We start from the raw sequence: 13,991 nt of genomic DNA, 5'->3' as shown, positions 1-13,991 counted from the left end.
AGGGCCATACAGTAGTGATTTTGATTAAGCTGAAAACAATGATTTTAGTTTGGTTGGTTGCTACTTTAAATGGGAATCAGGAAGAACTTGAGAAAAGTTGCTTCTGAGGTAGAACCTGAAGGAAGGAAATCAGTAATGAAATATCTACATATCCCAGCTTCTCAACGTTTCTCCATCTGTGAAATAAGATACAGGGCTACTCTGATGATGAAATATGGGAATGAAGGGAAAACACTTAGCACTTACCTAATAAGTGTGGGAAGCCTTTCTTGTGACTGCCTGCTCCTTACGACATCAAAGCACAAAGCAGAGTTAGCTTTTAATCTTATTAACAGTAAAGTAAGTCACCAAGTTAGAGCTTCCCAGATGGCTCAGCGGTAAAGAATCCGCCTGCCAATGCAGGAGATGCAGGTTTGATCCCTGGGTTGGGAAGATCCCCTGGCGAAGGAAATGGCAACCCAATCCCGTATTCTTGCCTGGGAAATCCATAGATAGAGGAGCCGAGTGGGCTACAGTCCATGGGGTTGCAAAAGAGTTGGACTGGACTTAGTGACTAAAAAACAACAAAGTTAACAAGTTAGCTCAAGAATGAGAAATTAAATCTACTCTCTCATCTCTAGATGTCATTTCACAATCCAGGCGCTCTAGATTACTCCATACCTGGGGATTCATAAAGATGGTTACTGTCACCATCCTCCTGTCTCTAAGTTAGCTGGGCAGTTAGCACAATACTGTTGAGATAGCCAAATCACATTTAGTGTATCTGAAGATTTAGTCCAGGATTAACATGATACTCTGCCTTTTAAGATATTTTAAGATTAGCAATTTACACAGAAGTCCCCAGAGGCCGCTGCCTTGTCTCATTGATGCCACTAGTTTGGTTACACAGCTAATTCCATCAGAGCCACTGAACCAAATGTTCGTGTGTGTGAAGAGAGTCCATGAGTCAATTGCCAGCACAGAATTCTTCCTGACATAGGAAGGCAGATGATCTCAACTTCAGAGTGCATACAGTGCAGATTTCTAGTTGAATGGCTCTTGACAATAGTGTCCTCTGAAACATAATGCCTGGCCAGGAGCCAGTGATTATGCCACCATACAAATCACCATGCATCTGATGCCAGAATGCCTCTGTGCATGGTAACAACAAGAGTTCTCAGTCCTGGTGTTCCACAAGATGTTGCGTTGGCTCTTTTATTCTTTATCAGATCCTGGAATTAAAGATTTTATTTAGATGGCTTTCAGGAAACAAGCAATGGTGGTAGAAAAGGAAAAGAGGAGATTTTAGTGTAGTTTAAGAAACAGCTCTGTTATTATATGATTCCCATTAGGATGAAATCAGCCTATGTTTTGAAACCTAGTTTTATTAATTGTTTAATAGATATTTTCACTTTAAAGCTCTTGTTTAATTATAGAAGTAAAACAGCTTGGTTCAAACTGTTAGCTAATGATCCATGTATCATTTTAGTAACTGCTAGCTTCTTTCAGAAATGCATTAATTTTGTAAGAATTATAGACTTTCAAATGTGAAAACAGTTTTTTTAAGATTAATAAATTATAAAGCTTATGATTCACTTTAATATTATTTTCTATAACATATTATAAACCTAAACTTAGTAGAACATTCCTAAGATATAAGCTTCTATTTTAATTTACATTTTGTTGTCTTTTTAAGAGTAAAAGTAGATAGATCATACTGTATTTGTCATTGATGACACAAATGAAATCTAAGTTATACAGAATTCAAAAGGAATTATGTACCAGTTAAAATATTTAGTTAAAATATTCCATCTCCAACTATGAAATTGTCTACTGATTTTAAACACCACCTTATTCTGGAAATAACTCATCAGAGCATTTTCACATTAAATAAGTAGATCTAAACATTGTATTTGGTGGGAATAATAATTATTCAAGATGAGGGAACACCCAGAACCCTAAATACTACTGGTAAGCAGACATATATAACAACACTAAAAGAAATGTTTTCCCCAATGAAGCTATAGTTGCCGATGTTTCTTCCTTTTGGTTGCTTTTCACTTAGTAAAACATTTTCTATTCTAGATATAGACATTGGCCAATTATGAAAACTGTAAGAGTTTCTTTTAAATATGCCAAGCAATTTCAAAAGAAAAAAAAATGATTGAAAAGGTTTCTTGTGGTTTGAAAATGCCTTCCAAATATTCATTAAACATTTAAGTGAGTAAATTTGTAGAATATGTTTCTGACATTGGCACTGGTTCTGTGGTATTTCTCTGATCAGATGGAAGTGCTGTGTATATGCAGAGTGCATTCAGTTCATTCATGCATAAACAATATCATTTTCATAAATTAAAACCTCCCCTGCAGAAGGAACATCTGTGCCTGCCTTTGAATAAAAGATGGTGGCATGTGAGTTACTCCTTGACTGACTGAAAGAATCTCTAAGCTTAGAATGAAGTTATACATGTAAAATGGGGAGGGGCAATATCAAACCTAATTTGGAGTCTTCATTCCTACCTTACAAAAAATAATCCACAGATTTCACTGCTTGCTGTTTTAAAAGCTGGAATTCTTAAATGGCATCCTCTTATTTCTTCTGTTCATTACAGCAACAGTTTTTAGTTTGCATGAAGAAGTTTAATTTTTATTATAGGTGAAACTGAGCTGCTGAATAGATCACATAAGATCTGAATGTTCACTTTATGGTGTCCTAGGCTGGAAGGCTGGCAGTGTTCAGATATCATCTCAGTATTATGTCTCTTAAAGAAAGAACAGTGAAAGCAATCTTGGCTATAGGAAGCAACAGCTTGATTCCAAAATAACAACTCTGTTTCACTTGGAATGAGATGATTGCATTTTGGATTAAGTTGGGACTAACTTAAAAGTATTTCTGCCATGTGATGAAGGCTGATGGAAAACATGCTAAAATGATATATTTTAAATTGCACTCAAACATTTTTTTAATGTTGAAATATTCCTTACTGCTACTGCCACTGCTTGACGTAGCCCCGTTGGCCATGTTATTAGTATAGCTAATTGTTCCTGTCCATTAGATTACTCACATTTTTCTGGAGCAGCTTGCTAAATGAGGTCAGCTTTCTGGAACCCCTAAATCACCAATGAGAATGGGATTAAAGGAACAAGCTTGGGAAGGGAGGTAGTCATCCAACGTGGCATCCGAATCAGAGGAAGAACAATGGAGTCACTAATGACAGTAATCAGAGCACCACAGTAGAGCCAGGGCACAAGTGGCAACATGCTATTGCCTAGAAACTGCTCCTGTCAGTCAACACATCCAGAGGGAGAGAAATGCCAAACTTTTTCAGCGGCCTTACCAATGGACAGAATCATCTCTACGTTTTTTTCGGTGAGTTCCATTTATGAAACAGGAGAACAGTACACCAAAGGGGGTGAGGAAACAATTAGACCATCTAAAACATATCACAGTACAAATAGCATGTTCTTGAGTACAAGTAGTTCATTACTACTTTTTGCTGAAGAATTACTGAAATCATCACAATTACATAACAATGATAAAATGCCACTTCTTGGATTCTTTAATCAAGTCATTTCTCTCATATTCTAAAAGTATATCACTTTCTCTTCAGGATATGACTATTTTGCAGTAGAGAATGTTTCAGTTCAGGTACAGATAGAAAAGGACTAAGAAAAAGGTAAAAAAAAAATTTAGTATGTTCTTAGATATGTAGGTAAACTAAGCTAGGATACTTGTTTGGGTCTTGTTTGTTAAGAATTAACTAAATCCCCTCTAAAAAAAATCGAAGAAAACACAAACTCATAAAGGGATGGAAACCAAAACCAAAAATACAACTGTTGGTCTCTTCACAAACCTCACCCAACCCCAGCCTCATAGTCCAAGTAATGAAATATCAGTTAGGTTCATTCTTTAACTACAAAGAGTTGGTCACTCCCTAAGCAAGATAAACAGACTAGAGAGTTTGTGTTAAACTAAACTTTTTAATTTTTTTCTACAAATAGAACTTAGTATTTTTTTAACTCAGCAAGTTAAGCAATTGTTCTCCTTAGGAATTTTTTTTTTTTTTAATCACTTTAAGAAGAAATGCAACAATTGTTCAGATTTTTCAATACTATTTTATTGCAACTGGATGAGTGTTTTCTAAGTTGTGCATTACACCATAATATACAGGATTACAAACAAGATTACAGTACATATTGATTCCAGTGGTACCAGTATCACATCTCAAACAGCACTTATTCTGGACTGCATTTTACATGCAATAGCTATTGTTCTAATTATGAATTAAATGGTTTGAATTTATTTAAGCTACTGTACTAATTGACTACAATAGGTATAAAATCCCAACATTAACAACCTGATTAGATTTAGGCTCAGATTCATTACATGAATATATGACAAACCACCATTTGTGTGACTATGTATAAAATCATGCATTTATATTTTCTGGAAACATCAATAGCTTCAGATTCTCTGTAAAATCATGGGATGCAAAGGAGTAAAAGACTAAAAAGAAACAGTGCAAATTGTATGTGATAGTCAAGCAGCTTTTGATTTAAAGAAGGGTATGTTGGCATTTGTTTATAATATGTATATACAAGCTTGAGCAAGTACTGAATTGATATGTTTTGATAGGGAATACATCTCTTGTTTTTATTCATTCTCTTAAGAATTATGGATCTGGTTTTCATTTTAAGGAGAGAGAACGACTTTAAAGTGAAATGAACTGCTCAAATTGTGCAATTTTCTTTAACAATTAGAGAAGAAAGAAGTGCTAAGGCAACACAACAACTTTCTAAGCACTTTTCTGCTGGTTTAAATTAGTTAAATTATTTTGTATAAATTAGATATAATTTCTACTTTTCTGATATGTATAAAAATTGATGAAGCTGCATGGTTTTAAAATAGGAAATCCACATTATAAAAAGTCATTAAAAATTCTGTACAAAATCACAACAAAATAATTCAGCATGGGAAAGGTAACAAGTAGTAAAATGCTGGTTGAAAAATATATATTTATATATATTTTAATTGGCCCATTACTAGTTTAAAAATTGCATAGATCCTAATTATTGCTTGTGATTTTGTTATCCCGATCAGATAATTAATATGATCTGAATACAGCTGCACCAAATTTGTGGTGCATTTTTTTTAACTTTACTGTATTATTTTTTTAAAATAGAAGAGCTATAGAAAATAATACATAAAGTGAACAGGAACTTTGATCCCCTGTTTCTACCAAAGGCAGTAACGACAATAAATACATATATCACTTGAAGCTTGGAGTATTTGCACTTTGCAGCAGTAATACTCAAAGGGCTGCCTTTTGTAAACACGACAGTCACTGTTTAAGCACAGTGGGTTCGTTTCCCAGGGACGGTGAAACTGACGTGCCTCTAATCGTGAAAGATGGCATTGAGCTGGGCACTCATGACTCGCTCATGATGTGAATGGCTATCGAAGGACATAATATTGTCTATAGGGATCTCACAGCGAGGGGCAGAGGCGCCCGAGAAGACTGATCCGTGGCTTTGGGCCCCTGCCAGGGTCGCTGCAGGATAGTGCATGGTAAAGGCATAATTTTTCTCAAACTCGGCGGACGGTTCGTGTTTGAAAGAGAAGTTGCCATTGATGCTGAGCGGCGGGCTGAGGGGTCCGTCAAAGGAAGGGCTGGTGCAATCAGTCAGAGGGCTCTCAAAGAAAGGTTCCAGCGCTGCGCTGTAGGCGTGAGGCGGCGGCTTGACGTGGAAGACATGGGAGCTGTCCATGGTGCCGTAGGGCGGGCTGGGCAGCCCCGGAGACTGGTAGGAATAGGGGTGCACAGGGAACGAAGCGCTGGCGGTCGGCAGGTGAGCAGGCATGTCCTGGTTCTGCTCAGGCAGAAAAGTTCGAGGATTGAGCTGCAGGCAGCCAGCAACCAGGTTGGTGGTGGGCTGGGATAAACCCTTGCAGAGCGTCTGTACAAAGGAGACCAGGTCAGGGCTTTTCCCTGAACGCAAGATTTCCGACAGAGCCCAGATGTAGTTTTTGGCCAAGCGCAGTGTCTCGATTTTGGACAGCTTCTGCGTCTTAGAGTAGCAGGGCACCACCTTGCGCAGGTTGTCCAGCGCTGCGTTCAGCCCGTGCATGCGGTTCCGCTCCCGGGCGTTGGCTTTCATGCGTCTCAGCTTAAAACGCTCGAGGCGCGCCTTCGTCATCTTCTTCTTTTTGGGGCCGCGTCTCTTAGGCTTTTGATCGTCGTCCTCCTCTTCCTCTTCTTCCTCCTCTTCCAGGTCCTCATCTTCCTCCTCCTCCTCTCCCCCGTTCCTCAGTGAGTCCTCTTCCGCGTTCATGGCTTCGAGGTCATCCTCCTTTTTGTCTGTCTCGTGCTCCTCGTCCTGAGAACTAAGACACTCATCTGTCCAGCTTGGAGGACCCTGGGGCTGAGGCTCTCCCATCAGCCCACTCTCGCTGTAGGATTTGGTCATGGTTAGGTTTCCTACATTCAACAGGGGAGAGGGGAAAACAGAAAAGGAGAAAAACGCTACATTCAAAAACTACAAAGGCCTTCAGCTCTCACTAGTCCTAGAGAAATGCATATGAAAAGAACTACCAGCGGATTACAAAATGAATGCCCCCGAGGAAAAGTTAAATGCAGTTTTATAATGGCCTGTGTGTGCCCGGCTGGCACGTAGGAGACAGGACAGGGCTGCGTTCGAATAGGAGCTAGAATAAGTGTCATAAGTATACTTCTGGTGTATGTTTCCTTGTGATTAAGTGTGTTTATAGTGATTATCCGGTAGGATAATGTGTGTGAAAATAAGTGTGAATTTCGGCGACTTCATGTTTATTTGCATGAGTTCAAAGTCAAAACTCCACAAAAAAAGACGAGTTTGAAAATTACAATTATGTTCCATCTCGGTTCTGGCCTCCCCGCACTCGGCGATTAAAGTTGAAGATCCCTTACGTAATTTACTAACGCTGGCAGTGATTTTTAAGAAGATTATACGGAGTGGAGATTGAAAAGCAAATGCATGGTGGAGAAAAAGTATTTTCCACAAAATTATTTCACCATCAACGAAACATCTGGTAACAAAAGTGGGCGGGGGGTTTCCATCCCACCCTTGCCTTTCTTTTCTTACCTCCCATCCCGCTGACCCTCTGCTGAATTTCCACCTTGTATAAAAGCGCTTGCTACCGGGCCAGAACCCGGGGCGCGGCGCAGAGGGCTCCTCCGCGCGCCGGGGATCAGGTGCGAAAGGCTCCTCTCTAATAAACAGCCCATTGAAAGGGCCGCCCGCTCTTTATTGGGGCTTTTCAAAGTTCGCCTCAAACCTCCCTTTAAAAGATTGAGTAATTATAATGGTCAGCGAATGGCAATGGCGAAGTTGCTGCTTCTTATAAGGAAAATAAAAAGCCTTTAGTTAGACAACTGAATTTCTGGCTCCTGCAGTGGGTGCTGGGGACTTGGCCGACTCTGGGACAGTAACAGGTAGCAGGAGTGGGTCCCTCTCTCTTTCTCCACATTTTATCCCCTCTCAACTAAAGTACCTCTCAACTCGGTTTATTTTCTAGGGTGTGTATATTCAAAGTATCAATACCCCTTTCATTCAATGAAAAAATAATTTGCTATTCCCAACGTGCATAAAATACATGTCTACAAAATAAATCTTGGTAACGTGGGCTTTTTTTTTTCGCCCTTATTGATAGAAGTTAAATACTGAAGTAGTTATCTGCTTTCAGAACTTTGGAATCACCACTAGGAAATAATCATAGAGCTATAGGACATTATATTTTTAAAAAATCCAAAGACGCTCCTATACTTTTTCCCCTCCAAAAAACAAACAACAACAACAAAAAAAGTAAAACATTTTAAAAAATGATTAGGCCTGCAGCGGGTATTTGAGTGATGCGACTCAAACTGTGTGCGTATTCGCCTTGCAATTATGAAAAGGAATGCCTGTCTCAACGCATAAACGCGCTTACAGACGCACACATACAGAATATGTAGGTACATCTTCAACTGCTTTTATTCCTAATAAAAATTAAAGGATTTAATTACCTGCAGTTGTTAGTAAGTCCTGAGCAGTGATGGTCTCATAACCCTGGGGCCTCTGGGCGCCGTGCCTTCTGCGTGGGGCGAATTCCTCGTGTCCCGGCAGCGCGGGCGCTCAGGTTATATAGCCGAGTTGGTGATGCTGAGCGCGGGCGGGGCCAGGAGCCTAGCGGGCGAGCAGGTTCCAGCGGCCCGCGCCTGCGCACGCGCCGGGGTTCCGCGCTCCCTTCCCTTCCGCCCTCCTCCTCCCGCCCCCGCCCCTTCAGCCTTGCTCCTCTCCCACCCGCATCCGACTCCAGCTCCCCTCTCCTCTACCCCTACCCCCGCCCCATCTCCTTCCTCCCCGGCATGCGCCATATGGTCCTCCCAGTCCAGCCAAGAGCCGGGGACCACGTGACCTGCCCATTTGTATGCCGCGGAGCGCTCCATTCCGGCCCCTTTGTGGCCAGAAGAAAGTGGCCCATCTGTCGCCAGTTAGAGACTCCGCGGACCTGTTTTTACCCGCAGGAGAGATTAACCCTTTCAGGCGGCAGAAGGGAGAAGGGGCGCGCGGTGGGGGGAGAGACGGGGGGAAGGAGTTGGAGAGAAGAGAGCGGGAAAGCGAACACCGACTGGCTTTAGATCAGAGTGAGTGGCCCGCGTTGGGGCGGTAAGTAGGGCAAAGGTGAAAGAAGCAGAAGCCGAGACTCCTTTGGACTCCTCGCCCAGGCACTGGCTTCCTGGGCACTCCCTGCCCTCTCTAAGGTGTCAATCTCTTGATTTCTCCTTCTTAGTAGACGCTTTGTTCGTTGGCACCAAAGGGTGGCTTCTCCCAGTCTCCACCAGCCCCTTAAGCAACATATATTCTGTATTAAAACAGCTTTATCTGTAAACGCAGCTGTGAGACTAGTCCCTAGCCTCCTTAACTGGGTCGCCCACGCCCAACCTCAACAGTAGAGAAAATTTGGTACTGGTCACTCTACTTCACCATCCGTGCAACCCGGCCCTCGTGGCCCTCGTCTGCCCTTGTCCCTGGAGACTCCTCACTCTGTCCATATACCCCTCTTGCCTGTAGTCCTTGTCCTCAGATCGCGCTAGTCCTTGGCTTCAGTGGCCTCCGGAGCTCTCTTGCATGAAAGCTAGAGGACTTCTCTGACGCTAAGATTCTGCCGTTTAACCAAGGTCATTGGATGGATGTAAAGCTGCCTTGTCCCCCTTGGTCCCCACGTTCAAGCTTGCAAATAGGAACTTGGTTGAGACAAGCCTTCTCAAAGGGAGGATGCAAAGGGCCTATTCTAAAGGTGGTCCTTTTCACTCCTCTTCCTAGAAAGGGCATTAGTACAACTCTAGGAAGGGCTGATGGCTACTTTTCCAGACCTTAAAGACTGATGTGACCCTCTACCTTGCAGGTCAAGCAAAAACCAGAGCTTCCTAATTCTAAAGGAGCCATATTTGTGTTAAAATGGTGATTCTTTATTCACCTGTTTCCACCAAGGCATGTTTCAGAATTAAGTTGGCTGTATCTCTTCCCTGTCCACTCTTTCTCCACCAGACTCTCCTCTAATCCTCCATTAACTAACCCCTTATCCCCTCCCAGACCCGTGTCCCCTTACAGTGAATGCTGTGAACTTGAATTGCTTATTTAAAGGCAATTGCTCTAAAAGCCCCTTGAGTTTGCAAACAGTGTCAGGCTGAGCCGCTGGGGTTGGGTGCATCTGGGGACAAAAGAAGGGATGTGGTGGGGAGGGGCAGAGGGTCCTAACATTATCGCTGGTGTCTAGAAGTCTGCATGCAACCTGAAAGAGGAATAAAGGGATGGGAGATCCCCTTGCCCAAAGCGTAGCATGACCCATGCTGAGCTTCCAGGGCAAAACTGTACAGAGTTTTGGCTTTTGCCTTTACTCATAAGTGTACCAGGATCGCAGAAGAGGACAGAAGAATTCACCCAGGAGCCTAGTCTTGGTATTTACCCTGTACAGTCTTTATCTTAAGTGATGGGTTAAAACCTGAGGGCCATCTGAGTAACAGCCTGCAGGGGCCGGTCCCCAACTTGGAGGTCCCAGGACACGCGCGGGTGACCAAGTGTTGCCATTCTCCCAGCAGTTGCCCCGACAGCCTAGCCCACCGTGCCCGCGGGGATGTGCCCTGGCCCTCATTTCTCAGTCTTAGGAGAGCTTCAGAGGGGGTGCTGGGGGCGAGAGGGAAGAGGGCTTCAGCTACCCCGAAGGCCTGCGGATGGCCTAGGGGGTCCCCCACTCAGAAGGCAACTTCCTCAGTTTGGGACACCCGGTGGAGTACAGGAGATTCTTGGTAGGGCCAGATGTTCCTGGGCAGGCAAGAAAGGGAAATGTGGGTATGTCGCCAGCCGAGAGACTCCGGTGCGGGAATTAACTAAACTCCTTCCCTCCTTCTGCTCTTGATAGATTCACCCTTAATCCCGCTCTCAGTGAGCCTCTGGGCGCCCTGGCCGACCCGCCTGGGCGCGGGGAACGTCTACCCACGGTGCGCCTCGCGGTGGAGATTGCCCACCCCCCTTACCCCCACTCCGTCCCTCTACCCGCTCACCCCGACCCCCACCCCCGCCCCGGGAGACTGCAGGCCAGTTGTCAGATCTGGAAGGGAAGAGGCCTGGACTGAGTTGCCTTTTGTTGGGAGGGGAAGGGGTTGGGGGTCGGGGGGAAGAAACTGGGGCCAGAGGACAGTGGCAGCCGCAACGCTCAGGGAGGATTGACTGCCGGCGTGGCTGGCTTAGTACCGTGGAATAGTCGCGGTCCCGTCCTGCCTCCGTATTTTCTTCTCCCTCTTTTGAACTTTCTTTCGACGGTTGCACACTGTCCCTCTCCCAAGTCTCTAAATCCTCTCCTTGTCCCTCTGTCCCCACAGCCCGTTAGCGGTAGACCTTCCAGCTCCCGTCCCCACTGGGCGCTGCAGGCCGCCGAGCGGCACGCGAACCGCACGCGCGGGCAACAAAAGCCGCTTTCATGACTCACTGCCCTCGAGCAATGCCCCGAATCTGTCGCCCCCCACCCCCAGCCCCGGGCCCTCGCTTGGAGCGCGCGGCGCGGCCCGGGCGGTCCCGGCCGTTACAGCGGCTGCCAGAGCGCCGGCGGGAAGGGAGCGCGAGGCGGCGAGGGGAGTGTGGCCTGGGCGGGGAGGCTGGGGTGGGGGGAGGCGTGTGGCACCGCGTGTGGAGGTGTGGGGGGAGGAGACGGGGGGATGGAGGCGGGGGGCCGGGACTTAGGGGCTGGGAAGCGTGTAGCTGGCGGGCGAAGGGGGTGGTGCGGCGCATTCACAGGGCTAAGATAAAGAGCTGGGGCCGGGCTGGCGTCCCCGGCGGTGACCTGTTTCTCGGGGAAACAGATGCTCGCTCTAGCAAAGGGAGGTCTGCGTTCAATGCAAGTATTACGTACGACCCGGGCGGCCCCACCGACCTCCAGCGGCGCCCGCGCCCTCTCCCACCCCTCCCAGGAGAGGGGTGTGCCGGCCTGGGCACGTTCGAGGCGCGGGAGGAGGTGAGCGGCGAGCGAGACCGTAGGGTGCAGGGTCCGCTGGAAGACCGAGAGCTGCAGGTCCTCATAGGCCGCGTGGCTCAGAAGCCCTTGGGAGGCCTTGGGGGTTCTGCCCAGATCGCGGGCTCAGCGCGGGGTTTGCGCCTTCGCCCCCAGGGAGGCCACGGTGCGCCCAGATCCTGGCCAGAGGCTGGAGCTGCCCGGGCTCGACAGGCGGGCGGCGGGGGAGAGCCGGGAGCAAAAGAGTAGCTATTAAAATGCCTTGCCGTCGCCCCGAGCGCAAAACCCGTCCTCCCCAAATCTCCTGGGCTTGCGGCATAATCTTAATTAAGATAATTGATTCATATTGCACCTGCGAGAACGGGGGGGGAAATTGATTCCAACCCCCAACCCCACAAATCGCTTAGAGCTATTGGATGGAGCTCGACGCGGCTGTGATTTGGGGAGTGATTTAGCACCAGACTTCCCCAACTCGGTCCGCCTGGGCTCTTTTATTTATTATTTACGAGCTCCTAATCCCTCCAGGGCCTGGGCAGCTCCCCTCATGGCGCCTACAGACCCCAAGGGACTTCATCTTCGATTCCCAGGCAAGAGTGAGGGGCTTTCCTTAAAACATCCATCCAACACCCGTATCACCAACGCAAAATCAACTCAGCTCCAAGTAATGGCTGGAGCGGGTTACTGACACAATTGCCCAAGGCCTGGTGTGTCAGATGGGCTATGTGTGTGCCTATGTGAGTGTGCTTAAGTGTACAGTGTATGTGACTGAGTGTACAAAAGAATATGTGTGAATGTGCATATGAGCCTATGTGATCGTTAATATCTGTGTTATTTGTCAGTGTGAATGTGTAAGTTATGTGAGGGGGTGAGTGTGCACGAGTGTGTGTTCGTGGGTTCTCCTGCTCTCAGGTGAGGACCATAAACAGAGGGGACTCACACCTGTTTCAGCTGGATTGAGAAAGAGCATGCTGTCTAAAGGGGACCGCAACGGGGTGGATAACCCACAAACGGCGGGTTGTTTGCCAACCTTTGCCTTAACAAAGAGCAACAGGCCAACTCAAATCCCCGGTAGTTGGTGTTGCTGCTTGAGTGGACAGCAGAGACACACCGATGGCACTTGAGCTTCTCTTGAACAATGCTGCTGCAGGGGTTCAAGTTCCCCAAACCAGGACAAGCCTGGCAAGCCTGGTTTAGAGCCCCAGATAGCTTGTAGGAAAAGTGGCTTCCTCAGGGTATCAGCACCGTGGACAATTCCCACTTATGAAACTCCCAGTATTAAGGTTCAGCAAAACGACTCCCCTTCCAGTGGCTTTCGCTTTTTCCTGTTGGCTTTCTTTCACAAAACCACTGACTCCCACATCCTGAAATTTTAATCAGAGAGCCCTCTTAATCTGAATTTAATTAGCAACCTCCTTTTCAGGATGTTTCCAGGAAAACTAGATATCCAGGTTTAGGGGAGAGGGAAGTTTAAATTATAATTTGAACTAGTGAGTCTGAAACAAAGAAACTGTACATTGAATAACTTTCAGAAAGATAGTCATTGTTCTAATATTTGCGCTTATCTGGCACATCGCATCTAAACCAAAATGAATTCATTTTTTTGCCCACAGAAACAAAAAAATGTAAAAATGACTTTACTTTTGTTTTATTGAGTATACATTTTATTGGTAATAGAAATCTCTCTCCATCCCCATCATCATATCAACTGTCCAGTTATTTCATACTATAAACATTTCTATTAAATTAGTGGGGAAATAAACCAAAGCTAAATGGAATATTTGCTCAGATTTGGTGAGCCACACAATTACCTAAATCATACCAGACTTAGAATATTGCATTAATACACCACATCCAAAATAACTGGAACAAGTCCTGTAGGAAAGAGCAAGCACCTTTTGTAATTCAAATACCTTAGAAATGTATACCATACACCTCTCCCAATTATGGATGTAATTTTCAAATGTTATGAGCAACCAGAATCCTTATTAAATATTATTCAGACTTTGTTGAAATGGAAAATATAACTATTTTTAATTCAAGAATTTATCCCTAGAGGCTCATCTTTTTAAAATAACATGTTTTTCCTCTTTAACAAATACATTTTCACATAAATTAAATATTGATAATTTGACCTTTTATGTCTTTAACTAATCAAAGGGGGAAAATTCCAAATGTAGATCTCAGAGTTTGGCCCTGGTGGGTCTTTCCGCTTGAGTAGGCACTGAGATTAAAGGAGTTGAACTTCCTCTTTCACTGCTCTCTCCTTGCACTAATTGCTTATGCAAAAAATGCAGATTTGTATTAATTAGTAACTCCACTGATTAGTTCTGTGGTATTTTCACATAATAAATCATGCTGCAGACATGAATTTTGGCACATCACCCAGTAGAGGCTCAGGCTGCAATACAGATTTCATATTAAAATAAAATCTCTAACTAAACCTACCTTTCTGATGCAGGTACCATGAGCAGCCACCTGCTGGGAGCAC

At 45.0% G+C, this 13,991-nt stretch overlaps 1 protein-coding gene across 1 annotated transcript; it reads right to left on the bottom strand.

The window, feature by feature from the left end:
- Positions 1-4,072: 4,072 nt before the first annotated feature.
- On the bottom strand, positions 4,073-8,367 carry NEUROD1 (neuronal differentiation 1). Its single transcript, XM_061433790.1, has 2 exons — positions 8,022-8,367; positions 4,073-6,458 (listed from the first exon to the last, which is right to left on the bottom strand). The coding sequence occupies exon 2, from the start codon at positions 6,445-6,447 to the stop codon at positions 5,377-5,379; it is 1,071 nt and encodes a 356-aa protein (XP_061289774.1). The 5' UTR covers positions 6,448-6,458; positions 8,022-8,367; the 3' UTR covers positions 4,073-5,376.
- Positions 8,368-13,991: the final 5,624 nt, after the last annotated feature.

This window comes from Bos javanicus, chromosome 2 (assembly GCF_032452875.1).
Source record: "Bos javanicus breed banteng chromosome 2, ARS-OSU_banteng_1.0, whole genome shotgun sequence".
Taxonomy (NCBI): domain Eukaryota; kingdom Metazoa; phylum Chordata; class Mammalia; order Artiodactyla; family Bovidae; genus Bos; species Bos javanicus.
Note: the sequence above shows the minus strand (reverse complement) of the source record. Positions and strands in the feature narration are given on the sequence as shown.